The sequence below is a fragment of the Sander lucioperca genome, chromosome 3 (assembly GCF_008315115.2).
Source record: "Sander lucioperca isolate FBNREF2018 chromosome 3, SLUC_FBN_1.2, whole genome shotgun sequence".
In the NCBI taxonomy this organism is placed as follows: domain Eukaryota; kingdom Metazoa; phylum Chordata; class Actinopteri; order Perciformes; family Percidae; genus Sander; species Sander lucioperca.
In genome coordinates this window covers 24,496,806-24,519,168 of record NC_050175.1, presented here as the reverse complement: position 1 = coordinate 24,519,168, position 22,363 = coordinate 24,496,806, and the positions used below count along the sequence as shown (strand labels likewise).

General features: G+C 39.7%; 2 protein-coding genes across 3 annotated transcripts in view; both read right to left on the bottom strand.

The window, feature by feature from the left end:
• The window catches only part of tub (TUB bipartite transcription factor), a 47,365-nt gene extending 44,134 nt beyond the window's left edge, over positions 1 to 3,231 (bottom strand). For both annotated transcript variants that reach the window (XM_031324380.2, XM_031324381.2), the window contains exon 1: positions 2,981 to 3,231. In XM_031324380.2, the coding sequence (XP_031180240.1) occupies positions 2,981 to 3,036 (56 nt within the window). In that variant the 5' untranslated portion in view covers positions 3,037 to 3,231. The remainder of the gene's footprint in view (positions 1 to 2,980) is intronic.
• Positions 3,232 to 4,762: 1,531 nt separating this feature from the next.
• The window catches only part of rras2 (RAS related 2), a 35,529-nt gene continuing 17,928 nt past the window's right edge, over positions 4,763 to 22,363 (bottom strand). Inside the window, exons 2-6 of the mRNA XM_031324335.2 lie at positions 11,587 to 11,674; positions 11,314 to 11,416; positions 9,614 to 9,722; positions 7,530 to 7,648; positions 4,763 to 6,777 (exon numbers count right to left, since the gene is read on the bottom strand). Coding sequence (XP_031180195.1) covers positions 6,690 to 6,777; positions 7,530 to 7,648; positions 9,614 to 9,722; positions 11,314 to 11,416; positions 11,587 to 11,674 — 507 coding nt within the window. The 3' untranslated portion in view covers positions 4,763 to 6,689. The remainder of the gene's footprint in view (positions 6,778 to 7,529; positions 7,649 to 9,613; positions 9,723 to 11,313; positions 11,417 to 11,586; positions 11,675 to 22,363) is intronic.

Genomic DNA, 22,363 nt, shown 5'->3' with positions numbered 1-22,363 from the left:
TACTGTTGTAGTTGGTTGAGGTGGAGCTCATTTTAAACTATTTTGTATCGGACTGTCACTGACGGATCATTTAGTCATTTTTCATGCAAAATCATTTAATGGTTCCAGCTACACAAATGTGAAGATTTGCTAATTTTAATTTTAATAATTTAAAAGTTTGTACTATTTTTTACAAACCAAATAATGGATTAATGAAATAAATCAGCAGATTAATCCATAATGAAAATAGCCATAATAAAATAGTTGCCAATTCATTTTCTTTCAATCAACTGATTCATCGACTAATCGTTTCAGCTGCACTTGTATAAACTATTACAGGTAGTTTAAAAAGCTTTTCATATGTGTTTTATGCAAAAATCTTAATCTGTAAAGTAACTAGGTACTAAAGCTGTAACACAAATGTAGTGGATTAAAAACGACAATATTTGCCTCTGAGATGTAGAGGAGTAAAAGTAGAAGTGGCCTGAGAAGGAAAGACTCAATTACAAGTATCTACTGTAACTGTACTTAAGTACAGTATTTGAGTAAATGTACTAAGTTACATTCCACCACTGTCAACCTCAAATGGGACTACCAGCTCGGTACGAATCTAGTAACTTAACCTTTAGCTAGGGAATGAATGTTTTAAGCTTATCAAATGCTGCCATAGAGACAACTACTTTTGAATATCAGGACGAATTATGTGAGGTCACCAAAGTTTATGAACCAGTAGGAAAGATAAAGGTGTGGCTTCTCCTACGCTAACAGGTACTACAAAACTAATAGGAGGGTAAGACAAGCACAGTGTGTACACCCACACGGTCCTTAATCCAATCTAATCCACTTTATTTATATAGCACGATTTTAACAAACACAAGGTTTCCAAAGTGCTGCACAAAAAGATAAAACAGAAATAAGTAGAATAAATAAAATACAATATGACAAACACAATGGTGGTTAGATGGTTAGATGGTTTAATCAGGCGTAATCCTTTAATGGTAAAGGAAAATAGGTGTCCTGGATGTCTCTTTGGGGTCCTGTAGGGGGAAATACAGACATGTGTGTGTCTATATATTAGCCTGTATGTGCTCACTCCCCTAACTCAAGTGGGCCCTGTGCTGCTAGCACATAAGAGATGCCATTTTTTCCTTTTCACCTCTGCCCCTTTTAGCGTCTTTGACAAGATCTTTTATGGTACCGATTGGCTGCCAAAGTATAAAGACAAGAGAAAACAACACATGCACAGATCTCAAAGAGGTGGCCTTCTAGCCTAATGGAAAATTTCACTTTTGTTTTTGCAACTGTATCGTATTTAGTGTGGGTTTTAGTAAGATAAAGGTGTATAGCAGTGACCTAAATTTGACCCCTGATGCTAATGTTAATGTCTTGCCTGTAAGAAAGTCTCACATTAACGTCGCAATTTGTTATGGGTTGTTTTGATTTTGGCCTCAACAAAGAGCAATCAATTCAAATGTTCAGTTCTAACTTATTTTTCTCCAGTAGGACCATCCCTCTTTTGAGGCTGCTGATTTTCATACCCAAAATAAACTGTTCACCTGTATTTGGGAAATAAGTACTGGGAAGTGAATCCCTAAAACTAAAGCTATTGGTTTTCTGGATGAAAACAATACTCCTCCTTTAATGAACAGAACCTGGCACCTCTTACAGTCTAAAGCTGCTTGCACACAGAAAACACGGTTTCACAACGATGTGAGAAATCTTAGGAGGCTAAAAGATCGCTGGCACTGGCAGGAGTCTCTTGGGATGTCCAAGCACAGATTCAGAATACCAATTATATTGTGTGCTCAGGGTAAAGCCTCCTCTACTGATGGAGCATCTGCTGATCAATGATACAGCCACAGTATATCCACAAACATCCACTGGATTCCAAATTGTTGGCTGAGGAGGATTTGGTCAGCTTATCAGGAACTGTATGCTTTGATGTGTGTTGGCTAGTAAGTTTTCCTGGAGATAATTTATTGTGCTGTTACCTGGTGGAGACACAGTATGTATGCATTAATATGTTTATGTGTAGTGGACATACTTACAGTGGGTTTCCTTCCATATTAGAGCCATTTCCAAGTCGTGATCATTCAAACTGACTAATCACACAACACTCGCGCACACACACACACGCACACACACACACGCTCACACACACACACACACACACACACACACACACACACACACACGATACTCATTTTATGAAATGTGTGTGTGTAAATCACACCTAGGAAAGCAATCCAAATGCTCCTATTTTTAATTCCTTCCAAAGATGAGCATTCTAAAAATGCTGCTATTGGAGGACTGAGGCTGAGGACCACCATGGCTCCACAGGTTATTACATGTTAAAAAAACAAAAACAAATATATGCTCTCTGTATTTCATGCTCCACATGCCTGTGTGAATTTGTGCAAAACTGTCCTGATCACAGTCGCAACCCCTGCTGAGACATAGCCTGCCAAATTCTTGACTATTAAGTCCAGCTCTGTGATTGAAGCACTTTAGCTTGTATACAGATATTCTACCACTGTTATTAGTAGAAAATAAACATTGTCAGTTCTCAAGCACATAACTTATAGTATAAAATGTCAATAGATAGATAGATAGATAGATAGATAGATAGATTAACTTAGAGTATTCTGCCATGAGTAACATAAGCCATGAGTATCATGAACACCAAACCATATCTTATGTGAATGTTTTGGTGATGATGCTGTCTAGGACGGTGTGAGATGTGTCAATACACCATGGACATACAGTGAAGCTAACATCCCTGTATATCTGCCAGCAGACACAGTGTGATGCTGAGGCGACTTAACACACTCACATCGCATCTCTCATTTCCAAATCCGTTGCACCTGTCAACTAATTGCGCATGAGGGGGTTCCCACCAATCTTTACCATATCGGCCTAGCTTGACAACACAAACGAAACGCAAAGATGCAAACTAGCGTTTGAAACAGTACACTTGTCATTACGGGGAAAGCTCGCCTACCTGTCATAACTCCACCTACTGTAAGACATGCTCCTGTTGCTGCTGACTCCCTCCATGTCTCCGGTGAGCTGTACGGACTGGACTGGATGGTGAGACGTCAAAATGAAAGCACAAACGCTCGTCTCTCCGTCCTCACTAAAACCAAACCAAACGCGAACTCAACAATCGCCGTTAAGTGAATGAGCGACAGAGGCTGTGCAGTGCAGTCAGACGCTCCTATGGGCTATACCACCACAGAGAGGGGAGCGCGAGCGAGCTGTCAGCTCACTATGTACGCGCGGATTGATTTCATTCTCGCGGACCCGCAACGCTGATTAATTGCTGATTTAAAATTCCTACTGACTGTGTCCTTCGTGTCAATAGACTCGGAAACTTAAGTCTAATGTAACAGCAGTTCGATATCAATGGATGAAACTGTGATTTGTTTATTTTGATTATTGCAGCAAACACTGAACCTTCTCGCTGCTGATCAGTGCAAAAAGGCAGATAGTTGCTGTGCTATTAGCCCACAAAAACACTTTATTTTTCAAATGCTGAATTCAATTGTATGTGATGTGCACTTTAAGAAGTAATTGGACATGGATGTAATTTAATTAAAATAGGCCCACTTTTTTATTTTTCACAGGATCAGACTCACACGCAGCACATTGCTTATTGCTTCTAAGATTATTGGATGTCAGCACAATTGTGATTTTTCAAACATTGAGACGCTTTAAAACAACCTATCATTAGGTGAACCAATCCAGAGAAGAAAGTGGAATGCAGGAAATCCTCTTGAGCTGCCATTTCAATACTCTGAATCCAAGTATCTGCAATCTAATATCTCTCATTAAACCAACAAATGAACATGAAGGACACCAAGCTGTGGAGGTTCTTCAGCCTTTCCATACCTTATTGTCTATATTCTTCAACCAAGGCTGGAGGACACCTAAATAACACTAAGACATTTTCTCTTTCCATGTTCACTTTTTTTGAAGTAGCAAATATCATGTCACTATGATTTGAATTTAAATTTTGATTCTCTTTGCGTATGCAAGGGCTAACAAGGATGCTAGACAGCGCTCTCCACCACCATCATCAAAACACACGAGGATATATAATATACTTTGATATACATTTGCATCTACGTCTATATGTTATTTATTTATTTATTTTATTTTAACCCCTTAGTTGTTCAAGCATTTAAAAACATTTCTTCATAGTCAAAACAACCCCCTTGTGGTCAGATATGTGTATGCATGTATGTGTCAGTAATGTCAGTTATCAGACCACATATGTATTTTCAGTCTCCCAAAAGCTCTTATTTGGAAGAAGCAGGAAGACTGTGCTTGGTTTGAGGGTCTGGCCTAGATGTGTGTCTGCAGCAGAAAATGTACTATTATATTGCCTCCCAAAAATAATATTTCTCCCATACAGTAGACCGATGCTGTGGCAGCAAGATTCAACAATAGGCCAAAGGTCTTTTGGGAATTCCAATAAATGTAGTCCCAAAACCAAAAGAAAACAAATAGAACCCAGAGGGAAACATGCCATTTATGTGCAACTTAAACCAAAGTAGATCAGTGTAGATCTGGACTAACCAACAGGATTGTGAAGAGATGGTATTACAGAAATCCCCTAATGGATCCTTACTGAGTACTGGGATATAAGTGGTCGTATTGATGCTATATCACCAGTTGGAGTCATGCTTTGAATAATAATGATCTCACTGACACAAGGCTCTGTAAAATGTTCAGGTCTGTGCAGCTTTTTGAATCTAAAAGAAAGATTCTCTACCCCATCTGGCTCAATGACAGATTTTTATTTTTGCACCAAAAGCTAGACACAGGGCAAAAGACACCGATATGGAAGAAAAAGAAAGAAACAGTATGATTTGGATGTACACTAGGATTTCCAATAAGATGGGAAGTGGGTATTTAAAATCTCACTGATTATAATTATTCCTTCATGTAGTTTTAAGCTCCTAAAGACCAGAATCACCTCTCCCACCTGACCTGGAATTTTACGCTCTGAGCTGGTGGTGAACACCTCAAAGATAAATATATTCTCCATTACGAAGCCACAATAAGAAATAACATTCTGGTCACATCTGGGTGAAGATTCCAATTTTGTAAATTTGGGCCAACAGTCATCTTCAGTTTAAAATACTCAAGAGAATTAAATATTCCTCTTTACATATATACACAGCTATGCTGTGAATGTGTATTCACTTATAAACATATAAAAATACTTGTCAACTAGTTTGATAAGAAAATAATGTATAAAAGTAGAGTAGAAACATTTAATCAAGTCCATTAGCTCCATCATCAGATTTTCTTGTTTATATTACAAGATGACATGAAAAACAAACTGCAGTACTTCATTTATATGCCCGAACAGAAGTACAGAAGTGGAAAGGGCTCCACAGGTGGCAGGTCCGGTGAGTTCATGTCCCGTTGGAAAACGGCTATTTTACGATGTGCAGCTCAATGCTTCCACTTGTCCTGGTTTTCCAACTGATAAATCATTAGGGGGTAAAAAAGTAAATTGAAGAGAATAATTCAAGGACACAAAACAAATACATTGCCACTGTGTTATTGGAATGATATAACAGTTTTTGATTTGATCTATATCGTAGACTAAATGTTTGACAGAAAAGATGCATTACATTGGAATGATCTGAACTGAACGGGGCTGTGAAAGCTTCTTGATTTGCAACAAATGGATTTGATAACATTACTTGTCAAAAGTTGAATATAGAACATACAGTGTTCAGTGCTTTATCTGAAATGATGTTAGTTGTCAAAGATACACAATGTGCTACCAATAAAATCATCTACCGCTTCTGAGAAATCTGAACAATGTATGATGTCCAATTTTGACTGAACCACCACCCTCGAGGAAAAGATTTCAGACAAATTTGCTACTTTCGGTACATTGAGGAGATGGCATATGATAAGAATGGTTCAATCTATAAGACTTTAAAAAAAATCTAATACAGTAGACACTCCATATTTGGAAATTGAGATGAAAGCAGAAACCACAGGCAAAGAAGAAAAATCCACTGCAGAATGCCAGAAAGTTCTATCATTGTAGCTTTAAGGGCTGTCTAGGCTTTATATTTATATACATACTTATATATTCATTTTCATATACGTAAAACCAAACTCAACCTCACACACTGCACTGTGGTGATTTAATAGATCATTAAAAGTACACTTTGAAAATCACAACAAATGTCACATATGTACAGTAGCAGATTAGCACATGGGAGCAAAGTTGGATATGGCACAACATACACAAAGCTTCATAAGATAATCTCTGCTCTGGTCAGACACAGAAAACTGAAGAAACTCATTAACATTCTGGATATATAGTTTTCATTCAATCTCGGTAGCAAGTACAAATGTCACTACAAGGCAAGAGAAGTCCTTCAGAGTACAAAACATTAATTTGTCAGGCTGATTTAGAAGGCAATGTTTAGTGTTGGGACTCTCTCATGTGAATTAGATTAGGGCTGAAGGTAGAGTGGTGTTAAAATTTGGCATTGTCAGTTGTCCATAGTGATGTCCTGGGGACAGCAGTTCCTGGTCAAAGTATTTCAGAAAAGGCTGTCTGAAGTCATGCACGTGGAGAAGGCAGCGGTCAGTCATCCACTTTGGATGTGATGTCAGGCAGAGTGGGTGGGGTGGTAGAGAGTAGCTGCATGAGTTACAGTGATAAGGCCGACTCAGACGATCACACAATGGCAGCCACTCTTGTCTTTCTCTTTTCTTGTAGGTTCTGGCGACGGTGGACATTCCTGTTCTTGGAATTTCCTGGGAGTTAGAAGAGAGCAAAACTATCATGACACGCCTGACTGTGTACTTCTATGATCTCTCTTTTTCTTTTCTTTTTTTTTAAACAGAAATTACCAAATTTAGAACAGTTTGGGTTATTTCTCTGAGATTTTCTGTCTGTGGTGTTTTATCTCGGCTTTTTATCGCTGGTTCAAAGCGGGCGAGGCGCAGATGGAAAACGATGATGTCACATACTTCCATGTACCAATCACAATTTTGCAGTTTTTGAATCAGAAAGTGATGACATGTGGGGTTGTTTGCTCATGTTGCCAGGCGACTGTCAAATCTGATCAAACCACACACACACACGGTCTTGATGAGGCAGATCAGCAGATTTTTGGTTAACTCTTAACAAAGATGTTTCCTATTCAAAACTTTACGTTTGATTGTTGCTTATTTAGTCATGTTTTTTTAGGGGAATTCCATGTCTTTATTGGCTAGTTGACCGTAGAGAAATGACAGTGAAAGAGTGGGAAATGCAACAAAGGTCCCTGGCCAGACGTAAACCAGGAGCGTTGTGATTCATGGTCATCGACTTAGGCCACCCTAAGTAATGAATATTCAATGTTACATGTACAAAAGCCTCACTGTATTCTGCGTTATTACCAGGTATTACAGAAATGCCTGAATTGTTTTAGTCACTGTTTTAGCTTTTAAAAAACTGCAGATTTGAGGCACTGAAAGATCCACATAAGGATAATATGTAAAAGTTCCCTTTATAAATCACCTACCTGATTACTCTAACCAGCTCGTGGAAAGCCTGGTCTACATTCATACGGATTTTGGCTGAAGCCTCCATATATGTGACCTTCAGTTGTCTGGCCAGCTGCTGGCCCTCTTCCTGGGTTACCTGAGGCAAATGGAAGAAGAAGAAGGAGAATAATGATGGGCTGGAACTTTAGCCTGACGTGGTCATACTCAGATTCTAGTCAGAATCCTGACCTTGAATGTTGTGGGCGGGGCTAAGTTCAGCTGGCATCCAGGCTACTGGAACTTGAACGTAAATTGAAATCGAGCACATGTAAAAGCATTTTCCCCTCAAAACAAAACATGCGTTTATGAACACTGAACCATCTCTATCTGTTATCTTCTGACAGGTAGAGATGATGCGGCGAAGTAAAGTGGCAACAAATGTCATATTAATGTAAAATGTGAGTTTGTTAGATAGCATGCACTGTTTGTGCACATGCTCGTCTTTAATGTAATACTTACATACAAACAGTGGCTAAACTGTATCCAGACTACATGTTAAAGTGTGAGCCAAAGTGCTCCCATGACTAATTGTGTGTCCATTTGTGAAGTCCTATCGTTTAAAGCTTCCTGTTGCAACTTAGGTGACCAAATCAAGAAAATAGTTGTATTCACAAAAGTTAATGGCTTCTGGAACTATGGCTCCAACTGGATTTGGATCTCAGCTCATTGATAAAATTTCATTTTCAGGTGTGTATGCATAATTACTTTTTGAGCTTTTGCTTAATGATGGCTTAATGCTCAATATAGTCTATAGATCCACAGTTTTAGAATGGTCATGACCTTATGACCTCAGTCTTAAAAGGTTACCCTAGATATTCAACATTGTTTATTGTATTAACTAATTACCCCTGTAGGAAGTTGTACAGGGCACAAAGCTGTAGTATTACCTGTAATACTACAGCTTTGTGCCCTGTACCGGCAGTACTAAGTGAGTGCTACATACCATTCGTGCATATGGCTTAGTATGTAAAATTCTGTTTGTACTGCATACCACACATGTTCAGACTTTCACATCCAAGTGGAAGTGACCCTTAATAACACTGAAAGAAGAACTTTGTTATTTTCCAACTTAGCACCTTTTCTCAGCTAAAAATATATTGAAACATGAAAGTATTAAATATTTACACTGACGCTCAAATTTTCCAACACTGACACTTCTTTCACTTCATTTCCAACCTGACCAGGCTTTCTCCTGAGCATCACAATATCATCCACCATTTTGTTTTGTTTTTCAATACCACAATCCTTTTCATTACATAGTGCACTGTGGGATTTTCATTCTTTAATTTCTCGCTTGTAAACTTACTACACACTTAAAAATTAGTATGTATGCATCTGGGACACCATCTTTTTGAAACAGCTGTGCGTATAATCCAGACCTGAATAATGCAAAAGGTAATTAGATCCAAAATTAGAATATATTCCCTGATAGCAACAGACTGGTTAACAAAAATGAAGTGAATGAAGTTGTTGTGATGTTATTATGTGTTATGTTTAGGCTTCTATTACAGAGCTGCCATTAAGCTAATTAGGTCACATGTTGTAAGTTATCAACATTATCTATCATGTTGTCAAATACATTGTCTTTATCTACATGTCTCATATGGAAGTAATAAATAATAGGTAATACACTAACACAAGCTAATTTCACATGAGGCTTGAAATACTGATTTCAGTGAATAAAACCCACGGATCGTAAAGAGATACAGTACATGTGCCTGTAAGGCTTCATTTCACCATAAGGGGGCGGTGTGGACTCACTGCAGGAAGTGACAAGCGACTGTATACCAACAGCCAGAAAATTTGTCATTTCATCAAACTCCCTTTTCTCTCCATCCATCCTCCCCTCCTGACACCACTATTTCTACAGCCTCTCTTTTATTCATACACTCGCATCCTGTTGTATCTTGGCAGCCAGCAGCAGCTGTAACACTTGCTTCCACTTTTAAATATGCAAATATGAATCCTCCAGATTGGTGGATATACTATCTCTTCAGATGATCAAACAGAGTATATGTTTGTCAGTCAGTGGGTTCAGATCTCTGCAATCTGTTGGACTTACTTGTCTCTGTAGTTCCAGATCTGCTTTATTTCCTACAAGGATCATAGGGAATTCATCTCTGTCTTTCACTCGGAGAATTTGTCTTTGGAATTTGTAGATTTCTTCAAAGCTGTAAAACATATCACATGGTGTTATGTGGTGTTCTCTGCACAAACAGGTTATATAATGTTTTATGTGTAGATTTGATTAATCTAAAAATGTACAGGTGCCCAATATCGCAATGTAGCTAAATGACCCACCCAGGCACACAAACACACCCGTCACCCAGAAGTTGGGGTCACAGCCACTGTGCATCAGACTGAATCAGAATCAGCTTTAATGGCCAAGTCAGTGTAAACACCAACACATACAAGGGATTTGACTTTGTTGCCCTACATTTATATACACAGAAATAGACATACGGCTAAAAACAAGGATGATAAAGCTATGTACAGATATAAGTTTGTATATAAAAAAATGTATATATATATGTGTAAACAGTGATAAAATAGTGCAATGCAAAAGTGCAGGGTTAAACGTGTCAGCAAAGAGAAAAGGAAGTCAGCTGTGCTCTTACAGAAACATAAAATATGTTTGTCTGAGGTTCTGCTCTTTGCACTGACCTGACCGTTGCCCCACTATAATATAAAGCCCATGTGCACTTTTTTAACCAAACAGCAAATAAAAATGTCAATCTGGGGGGAAAAAGAGGCAGAATGCAACCACAAACCAAGGACGGCATTCCAGCCACGGGCCCACAGGCAGCTTGGTGAGCACATAGTAAATCTGGAAAGACTTGACTAATATAAATGGAGGAAGGAAAGACTGTTTACAACATAAACATTGGGAGGGGGCTGTGGATGGGGGCAGGGGAATGCAGCTCACTGCAGTGCTGGGCATGGACACAAAGACAGGGAGGATGGGGTTTGACAGATGGACTACAAGAAGAATTCTATAATGTAATGTGAAAAATATTTAAAATGTGTTTTTTCAATGTTTTCATGAAATCAAACCCTATTTTCGATATTATTTATGGTCTGCATTGTTTCTGCAAAAGCCAATAAATGTATATACATTCAGTAATTATGTCTCTTGTCTCTAGTATTGGTAGTAGCAGAGACCGCCATTGCATTTATAGACAATGCCCCAAAATTCAACCTGATATATTTGGTGTCTTTGGGAACTTTATATCTCCACTAAAATGTAAAATAAAGTTTAAACAATGTTAAGCTGCACAGCATGACTTTGAATCGCCAGTGGGTCAGTGGGCTTTAAAGGGTTAGAAGAGTGCCTATACATACTGAAATGAAAAAGTCATGACGGTTTTAAAAGTTATACAATTCTTATCAAGCCCATTAAAATTGCCATGTAACTAAAGATACCTCGATACCAGCCCACATACTATTGTTAAAATAGCACATTGGCCTTAAATAGGAAGCTAAGGTACACAAATAAGTGAATTCAAGAGAACAGGATGAGGGAGGAATGTTGAGAACAAAAGAAAATGACAACAAGAACAACAGCAAGGGGGTCCGGAAGTACAAGCGGCGACAAGTGAGAGTATCGGTGCAAGATTTATGGTTTTAGTAGAGCGAGAGGTAGAGGAGGAGAGAAAGATGGTGTGTAATTGTGAACAGTAAACAGAGGTGTGCAAACAGAGAGAAAGACAGAGAAGTGAGCTTGTAACTGTGAGTTTGCACATGACATGAACTGTCACTTACCTTCCTCTGTCAGTGACTGAGAAGACGAGCAGGAAGCCCTCCCCTGTCCTCATGTATTGTTCTCTCATGGCTCCAAACTCTTCCTGTCCAGCCGTGTCGAGGACTAGAGAGTGAACACGCACGACAACGCAAATCACACATAAAATAATAGACTTTTGCAATCAATTCCTCGAGTACAATAGAATTCAATAGAAACATGCAAATACCGTACGTGTGTAGTCTTTGTATGTGTGCATTTACTCTTGTCATGTTTGGTCAGCAAAGTGCACTTACTGTCAAGTCTGGCCGCCCTTTCGTCAATCACACACTGCTTGGTATAAGAGTCTTCAATCGTGGGGTCATAGTCGGTGACAAAGTACGACTGCAGGAGAGAAAGAAGACGACAAAAGAGAGAGAAGAAACTGAATGTCTTGGGGTCTATACTGTACATTATGTCAGGATGAGACACAAGCTGTGTTCCAATTACATACTAACTGTTCACAGTACTCACTATATACGGATCTTTGCAGCAAGTGTGTAAGAAACCAACATGCTTTTTGTTTTGTTAAGATTATTTTTGGGGGCATTTTTAGGCCTTTATTTCCACAGGACAGATGAAGACATGAAAGGGGAGAGAGAGGGGTAATGACATGCAGCAAAGGGCCGCAGGTCGGAGTCGAACCCGCAGCCCCTGCATCAAGGAGTAAACCTCTATACATGTGCGCCTGCTCTACCAACTGAGCTAACCCGGCCACGAAACCAACATGCTTTAATGTTCTTTACTAACAGGAAATAAAGCAATACGTGCACTGTGCAAAGGCAATCAAACTGCGACTTTAGAGTAACACTGCCAATTACACTTAGAGAGACAACAGAATGTTTTTTTTATTATTATTCTGAGGTGTTCCTGGAGCTGTTTCACCACCATCCACAATTCATTTTCGTTTTGCAGCTGTGAGCAGCTCTTCCTTTTCTTTTGTGCATTGCATGGTAGGTACTACTGACTGTTCTGAGTACACTTTATTTTGTCAACAGTGTCAACACACTACTGCATATACTGAAATCCTGCTTAGAATGAGCATGTACCATGGATTTGGCTTCATAATGAATGGATATGAGAACAAACAGCCACTCTGTCCTTGTGTTTTTGGTGACAACAGCACAGCCAGCCTTACTGACCTCTACCTTTATAACCATACTGCAGACAGGAGGTAAACACACTGTCTGCAGACACTTGCACAAAAAAATGTCATGTAAATATTCCCTCACATAACAACCACTGCTTACGTTGAGACAGCAGGCTGGTTTTCATGCTCATAACACATTTACAAGATGTCACACTACTCACTCCTGAAGGCTTTGATTCCTTTATTCTGGAGCCGATATCGGTCTCCTAGTAACATAAACTGGAAGGGTGGGGCCAGGGGGCTGGGAGCCAGGAGGAGGAGGAGTCATGCATTTTTTACATTTTTCCCATATTTTGTAGTTCTCGCTCTCCTCGGGGACTAGTTAAGTGGTGACAGCTTAGGGGAGTGCTCGCGGAATGTCAAACCAACACCCTAAAACATGGAGCGATCCCGAGAACAGAAAATCCAGACAGGATTCCCTGTTGTTCTAACAACAAGCCAAAAACTTTTTTTACATTTACAGTCACATTGTTTGTGTGTGAAACTGTGTTTTGTTTCACACAGGTTGTATACTGCTTATTTGCTAGGCAGCCAGGAACACAAGGGAGATCTTGCATTAAGTGAACTAAATGTCACATCTCATCTGACTCTTTGAGTAACACATAGACAGCTGACACACATCAGGAAAATCACTTCATAATTCTCATTAGAACCCGACTGAAATATCTGCATGACCAATATTAGTCACCAATTTTAGCTTATTACAGAGACATAGGGGCTTATATGTTGGCTGATAAGTAACAACTAATTGTTGTACAGAAATGTCTTATGATATGTTTGAGGTCTTTAAATGGCAAAAAAGCATCAAATCCTCACATTTGAGAAGATGGAAACCAGCAAAGGTTTGGCTTTTGTTTCTTGAAAAGTGACTAAAACAATTATTTTCAAAATAGTTGCTGATGAATTGTCTGTTGATTGACTAATCAACTAATAGTTGCAGCTTTATCACCATTGCATACTTCCAGAGGGCACTGACTGTATGAAATCCTGCTCAGTAAGTACTATATCTTTGTCCAAATAACCAAATTTATGAGATCAAAAATGTTGTGCGTTTGTGTCATGAGCAGATATTGTCATCAGATTTTTTTAACTCTCAATTATCAATATCAGTAATAGTCTTAAGCTCCAACTTTAACACGTGAATGTTTGTGATTCCAACTTATTGTCTTTTGTATACAAATTCTGTCTGCTCAAGCAGCTCCCTGTTGTTGCAGGAGATGCAGGTAGAGGTAATCTCTCCCTTTCACTCTTCTTTTACTCTGCAGCATGCAAGCATGCCGGCCTATGTCACATTCACTCACCACTGTTCAATAATTTATCAGTATTACTGTTCATCCTAGAACATGCCTCACTGCACTGCCAGTGTGCCTTCAGACGACCAGACAGAGACAGAAAAAAAAGCTGCTTGTGTTTCTTGTCCCACCCACCACCGGTACCACCACTCTCCCAGCAGTTGCTTCAGCACGTGACCTCAGCTTCCCGTCAACCTCTTATTCCTATTCTGTCAACCTCGGGCAGCCGCATTGAGCACCACACTCCTCTGGCTATTCCTCCCCTCCCTCCACATGCATGGGTAGTGTAGCTGCCTTGCACTCTGTTCCAGCTGAGCTGATTCTCTCAGAGCCGTTTCCCGTGATAGATGAGGCTGTTTTGCAGTGCCAGCAGCACCAGAGCCAGTGCTAACAGGGCTGTAGCTCGGTCTGGCCGGGCAATGGGCTAGGTGAGGGAGTGCACCATGACTCAGGAGGACTACCAATAACTATGTGACATAAGCCAGCCTGAGTCACATCCAGTAATATTACCTATAAATCCTTATATTAGTCCATGACTTCATCAGATGTAACAGGCTCCTCAAACAGAATAAATCAGACTGTATGAGTCCAGCAGAGCTGCCCCAATGTTTCGGGGAGGGTTAGGGTTACCCAAAAGTTACTACTATGTCCATCACCTGCAACTAGGGCTGGGTATCAAACCTTAGAACTTGTCTCTCAAAAGTAAGGAATGAGTGCTTTGTTAGACCATCCACACGCTGCAAAGCGGAGGAGGGTCTGGCTACTCCACATAGCATTCCGGGATGGGAGAAAAACATGCTCTGGTTTATTGGCATTTCTTTAAACCAATCACAATCGTCAATGGCGGCGCCAAGCTCCGCACAGAGCCACTGCAAAATAGTCATGCGAGAGAAAACTCAGATTGGACAGATAGTCTAGCTAGCTGTTACCATGCAGAGATCTGAGGAGCAGTCAACCATAGTCCAGGAAAATACATGCATCCGGCGGAATTTCCTGCGGCACCAGAGCAATCCCGGAAGTGGAACGCCATGGATATAGACTGTGTTAGGTATCTTCTTTTTCTATTTTCTACATATTCTTTGATCGGATATCTCCTGGTTGAACAATTTTACGTCTTGTGCAGATGCTTTTGTTACACTAAGACACCATTAAGCACTGCTGTTATGTTGTTTACGTGCCAAAAAAAGGGTTTAGGGAAATGGTTATTCTCTTACTATGGTACTGACATAACTTTTAGGGCTAAAACTATGATTGATTGTTTGGTCTATAAAATGTCAAAACATTTGAAAAGAAGTCAGCAACTGCCTAGTTTTGTTCAACAAAAAGTCCCAAACCAAAATATGAGTTAAGTTTACAATGAAAAAACAGGAAGCTGAAGCCAGAGAGAGTTGATATTTTTGGTGGAAAAAATTACTGAAACGATTAATTGATTCAATGAATCAATAGTTTTGACTAAAAGTTGTAATTCAATGTACTACTTTGGTGCTGATACTAAATACTTCCAGTATCATATTGACATAAGTCAGTTGTACGCATGTCAAAGTCTCTTTGAAGAAGACAGTGAACCCCAAGTTGCTCCCTGGATGCTGCTATGTGGCTGTCCACTCCTCCCAATGCTTAGGATGGGTCAAATGCATTACATTGTACTGTACGATTGTATGTGACGAAAAAATAAAGTTTCTTTCATACTGAGACCGATTTCCATGAAAACATTGGACAGCTGTCATAAGGAGACAGCCGGCACACACACAGATGGTCCACAGTGGCCTGTGTGCAGTAGATCTTAAAAGATTCACTGCTAAATGCCCTCTTCTCAGATAAATTATCTAACTGCACTGAGCACACGCAACTGAGGCATTTGCATTACATTTCTGCAGCAACTTTGCAAAGCTGAGGTAAATAACTATTTAAACAGAGCCAACTTGCTATATAACAGCATTGAGCATGGCATCATTTAGGCAATCGTTAGTGACATATGACATGACATGACCACCATCGTGCATCTGTGTGTATTTGTGAGCTGTAAATCCAGGATTATCAACATCCTTGGATTGTTGCCTCTGCTAAAAGAAGTTAGTAGGTGCATAAGCACACTGTAGAGAGACAATTGATAGATTAAAAGAACATAATAAAACAGAGAGAGACAAATCCAAAAGCCTGCAGAACCAAGCTGCAGTATAGTTTAGATGTTGGTGGCAAGGTAGATCAGGCCACACTCAGTGCCGGTCAGCTCACCCGGAAGGAAACTCCACCTCTGCAGCGGGCAGCTGGCCCGGCCGAGCCTTCGGGTGGTGGGGACGTCACAGACGACATGTTCCCATACCCCGCCTACCTACCAAAGTCCAAACCTGTCACTCAGTTCCCCTCCAGCATTCCAGCCATACATCCCAGCCCTCCACCCACACACCGCACATGCACGCTCACACCAGGAAAACATTAGAGGCCTGTTTTTGCCATAAATACCGGACCAGTGAATGAATCTCAGCTGCAGCACAGCTTTTGTGTTGGGCTGGTCTCTATCTGGATGCTTTGTGAAACACAGACGGACTGAAATTACCACACAAAGAAGAGTCGAGAAACTTGGGCTGAAACAAATGATGATTTTCATTATCGATTACTGTCTTGATTATTATTTTATATTAATCAGTTAATCGTTTTGGCTAGAGCCTGAACGATATATCTGTGGGCCGATATTAGGCATTTTCCAAACTATCAGTATCGGCATTTATAATGGCCGATAAATTAATATTTAAAAAATAAAATTTAAACGGATGTGTTGGCGTTGCATAGTTTATCCACCAACACTCGTGTTTAACCCTTTAAGTTTCATATCTTAAGTTTGTATTTTTATTAGGGCTGTCAGCATTAACGCGTTAATCGCGATGCGATTAAGGGCCGAGCATAATGCGTTCATTTTTTTTTTTAGATCATATTAATCACATGCCGCCATTTATTAATTTATTTTCACTTCACTCGGCTTTGCGTCGTGCCTAACAGGCTACTATTTTGCCGTACTTCCTCGTAGCACATCCTGCTGCTGCAGGAATAGCATCGCGGATTTCGGTGCCTCATTCTGGTGCCACTGATATGCCTGCACTTCTCTCTGATGCTCTGAAACAGACGTTACAGGCAACAGAAACATTGATGCACGTGACGCTAGTTAACACTAGACTCGACAGCAGCTAACGTTAGCCTACCGCTAGCTAGTAGCTGGATTAAACACGGTTACAATGCTGACAGCTAACGCTAAACGGTGTAAAGTGTGACTGTATTTCACTGTAGAGGATTCAACACCGGGATGCAGCTGCCGTTGTCGGAAAAACACAGACGGTGCATTCAATGAAACTGGTAATTTACAGCCTTGTGGTACATTCAAAGTTGTTGTTAAATGCCCTTTTCCCATCTGGTGGTTGTTTATGTCATTCAACAGCTATTTACTAGTGAAATAAGTTATTGTTATAGTGATTATTATTAAACATTTAATTTTGACGGTATGGCCTTAGCAATAAACAAGCCGTTCTTTAATGTCGCCAACTGTTTAGTACCCTTCTTTTTTTAACTTTCTTAAAGTATCGGTTCAGGCACCGTTAAGGCACCGGTACCGTTTTAAAAGTACCGCTTTAGCACCGGTATCCAAACCAAACAATACCCAACCCTAATATTGACTCTAGATTCAAATGTGTGACTAGATTAAATATATAATAAACAAATACAAATCTTAAAATCAAGTTCATAAAGTCATTTTCTTTGCATTAATTTGATTCCCAATCAAGATACACTGGTAAGAATTGCTTTCCATTGTTAATATGTACTTAAAAACAGTTCTGAAATGCAAAATAATAGAATTTTAATCATGTGATAAAACATGTGATTAATTGCAATTAACTATAGAAATTAATTAACTATTAATCGCGATTAAGAAAATTTAATTGTTTGACAGCCCTAATTTTTATACATTTTATTTATCAGAACTTTAATATATTTTGATGTTCCTCTGTTCTGTTGTGACAATAAAACAAACAAGTGTATTTTTAAACTGCATTATCATATTATTTTAGTGAGGACTCATAAATAACTACAAATAAATAATGTTAGGGAAATCTGTTTGTTTTGTTCCGCGTTTCTGTATTTTGTTTTTAAATATATATCTGCTGACATATCGTAATATCGGAATTTTAAATCACCAAATATTTGTATCGATATCGGCCTTAAAAATCCTTTATCGGTCGGGCTCTAGTTTTGGCTCTAAAATGCCATAAAAAAATGGCAATCACACTTTCCAAAAGTCAAAGTTAATGTCCGATGAGCAGTTCAGTACACAAACAAACTTAATTGACAACAATGTAATGTAGAGGAAAGCAGCAAATCATCACATTTGAGAAGCTGGAACCAGAAATGTTTCAGCACTTTTGCTTGAGAAATGGCTTAAATGATTACACAATTATCAAATTTGCTTTTGATAAACTTCCTGTGGATCGACAAATTGATGAATACTTTAAGCAATTTAGCCATGCCTGGTACGAAAAACATAACCTTCAGCGATGCATTTAAAGATGACCCTTATTGGACAAATCTTTGTTGAATGAACCACAAAGACAGCATCAAATCTGTGTGTGTGTGTGTGTGTGTGTGTGTGTGTGTGTGTGTGTGTGTGTGTGTGTGTGTGTGTGTGTGTGTGTGTGTGTCTTCTAATCTGCCTCACAATTCAATAATAATTATTAAATGTTGTAATATCTCAAGCACCTGCTTAGGTTTCTTTTTAGCCCGCTGCTCTTCAGTAGAGACATTAAGCAGTAAATCCTGTCTGATTGTCGGTTGCCAGCCTAAAGGAAAGCAAGAACGGGTGATACGTGTAGGCGTATAATCAACATCATGCTTGCACTATGCACCCACTTCCTCTCCACACAAACAGCTTTACGAACACTAAATATAGATCCTTTTCCATCTCTGTCTGTTATCCTACTTGTTTGGTTAGAGCCGCTGCTTTGACTGTTAACCAATATAGCATTAATGACACAGAGCACAAAACCACAGACTCAGCACCAATGCAGAACAAAATCAGATTTCCACAAAAAAATAAATAACCTTGGGCGATTAATTAACAAAAACACACAGCACCTACACAGATGAAAGGAAATGGTGTGCCTGCCTACTATATTGTCATAATGAGAGGGAATGCTGAGCTAAAACAAGGAAATAATTACCTTCCACGTATGGCCTGATGCCCAATGAGAACTCACAGACCTTGACTGGAAAATCATCAGCCTGTTATTATCGGCTATTATTTAATTAAAGAAAAATGTAGATTTATAATATCCCCACGCCTCCTCATTCTCTGTCCAACACTTTTTTAAATAATACTATGAGGGATTTTGTCATTCTGTGGATGTTAACACTGATCCTACGATCTTATCTTATTTTGACAAAATGCTTGCATCAAACATTACTCAGTTCGAGTTCCCGATAACCCCGCCCTTAAACATCACTCAAACTCACTTGTTTTGTGTACATTATGGACTAACAAAATGTAACAAAGATGCAAGAATAGCTCTGGATGGAGGAGCAGGTGTGAAAAAGATCATCATGGTCATGCATTTTGCAAAATGAACTGAAGGTGAGCAACAACACTCTCAAGACTCATGCTATTGTTTGCACAGTACATTTAATCAGTAAGCTTTGTTCGGGAAAGATTGAAGAGAGAGTACAATGACTCTGAAAATAAGTTTCACCAATTCACATTTGGATATACACGTTTCAGAATGTGTGAATCTTCTTTTCAAATTACGCCATCACAGTTGTAGGACTAGGCTCGGACTCAATGGCTATTGATGGTGTTTGTCTGAGATGAAAACAACTGTACAAGTGTCAGGAGATGCGGCGATTCTCTTACAGCAAGTGTTTTAGTTTGCTGACAAAGAAAAACAAACTGCTATACAGACTAAGACATCAGCCCCAAGAAGCTAAAGATGAGTGCCACCACAGGAGGCGAGGGTAGGAGGGGGACTTGCTCAGGCAGCACATGTGAAAAATTTGTAAATGTGTGTGTGTGGGGGGGGGGGGGTCCTCAAGCTGACAGGTGAAACATGTTCAGTGGGCAACAGCCAAGTGCAGCAATTTCAATTAAGGACACAAACGTTATGCCAGACAGCCTGGAGCCTGCCAGGTCGCAACCTCAGCTAGACAGCAGCAGAATGTGACGGTCTGTGATGATCCATTTCTGATAACACATCATATGTATAATGGCATAAATATTCATGTCTGTCTTTCTTTTTAAAGCAGCCATATTATGCTCATTTTCAGGTTCATAATTGTATTTTAAGGTTGTACCAGAATAGGTTTACATGGTTTAATTTTCAAAAAACACCATATTTTTGTTGTACTGCAGTGCTCTCTCTCACTGCTGCAGATCCTCTCTTCAGCTGGTCTCTGTTTTAGCTACAGAGTGAGACCTCTTTTCTTCTTCTTCTTCTGTACTATCTTTGATTGCACTGCACATGCGCAGTAGCTCAGATGTAGATCATGTCAGCTAGCTAGCTCCATAGACAGTAAAAGAGAGGCTGTTTCTACAACTTCGGTCAGTTACAAGGCAGGATTAGCTGGGAGACTTCTAAATGAGGGCGCACATGTAAGTAGTTCTTTTATAGATTATGGTGAACTTGGGTGTGTTGTAGCAGTGCTTTGCTATTGAGAACGAGGTAGCATGCTAGCGTTAGCATGCTAGCGTTAGCATTAGCATGTTAACGCTATGAGCTAATGGTTGCGGTTAGCCTGCTCGTTTCGGCTTGTGACGTCACAAGCCGTGCCGATTTTGAACAACTCACCCAGAGACTGAAGGCAGGACACATTCAGAAACCGTATCTCACTCTAAACAGCATGGATGGATTTTTTTCAAAGTTTGTATGTGTGGAAGCACCAGAGACACAACATAACACACCAAATCCCAGAAAAAGTGATTTTTTCATAATATGGGCACTTTAAGGATTTTACTCTGAAGGTTAAATCACAGTCCACTCAAATCTACTATTATATGTGTCTAGGTCAAACTTTTCTCGACTACCTAAACACCACAAACCAAAGCAGGGTAGCATGGGGCATTGATCGAAGTAAAGAGAAATTTGACTCGGGGCTTCTATCACTTCCTGTCCCCGAACAAGCGCAGGTTTAACCTTCCCTTGCCGAACCTCTCGGGTTGGACTCTGAGCAGCTGTCAGTAGCCACTATGAGGGTTTAATGTTAAACAGATGGACGTGAGGACCAATTCCTTGCACTTTTACACTGTGCGGCCTCCTCCATTTCCACCTTTCTTCCCATGCTTCACAGGGTTTCACACAAGTGGCACAGGAATTTGAGTGTGGAGCATTGTTTTGTTGAGTACTTAAGAGTGCTTGAAGTGAGAAATAGTGGAAAAAATAAGACAGAATCAAAGGTTTGAGGGGGAGGGAGACTGTAGGCAACATGGAGTGGGAGAGCGAGAGAAAAAGAGGGGGAGGAAAAGGCATTAACTTCCTGTGGAAACACCCACTTTTCCCATGAGCTCATACAAAGCAGAAAGGTCACTGATTCAATACCTAATACACATGGAGAGAAAGAAAGCACACAATGTGTCCACTGCCTTAAAGGGCCACCGGGGAGCATTCTGTTAAAGCTGGGAAAACTTTAAGACAGTACACATTGCTGCAGAGAATTACTTGAAAATAACTTTCGATTGACACTAGTCATTTTCAAAACTCTGCTGTAAAGCTGAATGGTCAAATTGCATGTTCAACATCCACAGTAATAACACTTTCATTGAATGTTTACAGAGAATGCAGTCAGGGTGTAGCACTGAACTTGGCTTGATGCCCAATTAAATGAACCCATGCACAGCACTCCTACAAACTCTATTCCTCCTAATGCGCAACAGATCAATAGCTTGTCCCTTAAATCATTGCCTTGTCCTTAAATGTCGGGCTGACCAGTGAAACTCTGCCTCACCAGACAAACCCTTGGCATAACTCTCCCATCCATCCAGTACTATGACCTCACTGGAAATGCAGATCCCGCCATTCTAAAGTTAAAGGATAATTAGATTTTTATTTAAGCAACAGAAATGATGGCCAAAACTAAGGTCCAAGTTGGAAAAAAAAGAAAAATGGAACAATCCTTTCAAAGGATTTCATATAGAGTCCATAGGCTAATCAGTGAAGGCCAATTCTGTTATCTCTGGACTTTTGGGCAATCAGGAGGCACATGCACATCCATACTTTTTTTCAGGTGCTGCTGGGTAACAATAACTGCATAAACAAAACCAATTATGTACTTATACATTGGCTTGACAACTTTTCAACCACAAATGTCTTCCTCAGGTCTCAGCTTTTTCCTTTGTGCATAATGTTTTTGTGGTCCTGGTCATGCATACCACTGCTCAGTCACTTCATTGCTGAGATATGGGGGCACAGCTACATCAACTGAATGATGAAGGAGTCAAGTGATGAGATGATCAAACAGGGTGTGAGCAAATCCCCCAGTTTTGACAGATATTTAAAAGTAAAAAAAAGTGAAAGTTAAAACTATTGCCTAAACTGTCCATTGTAAATGTTAGGGCTGCAACTA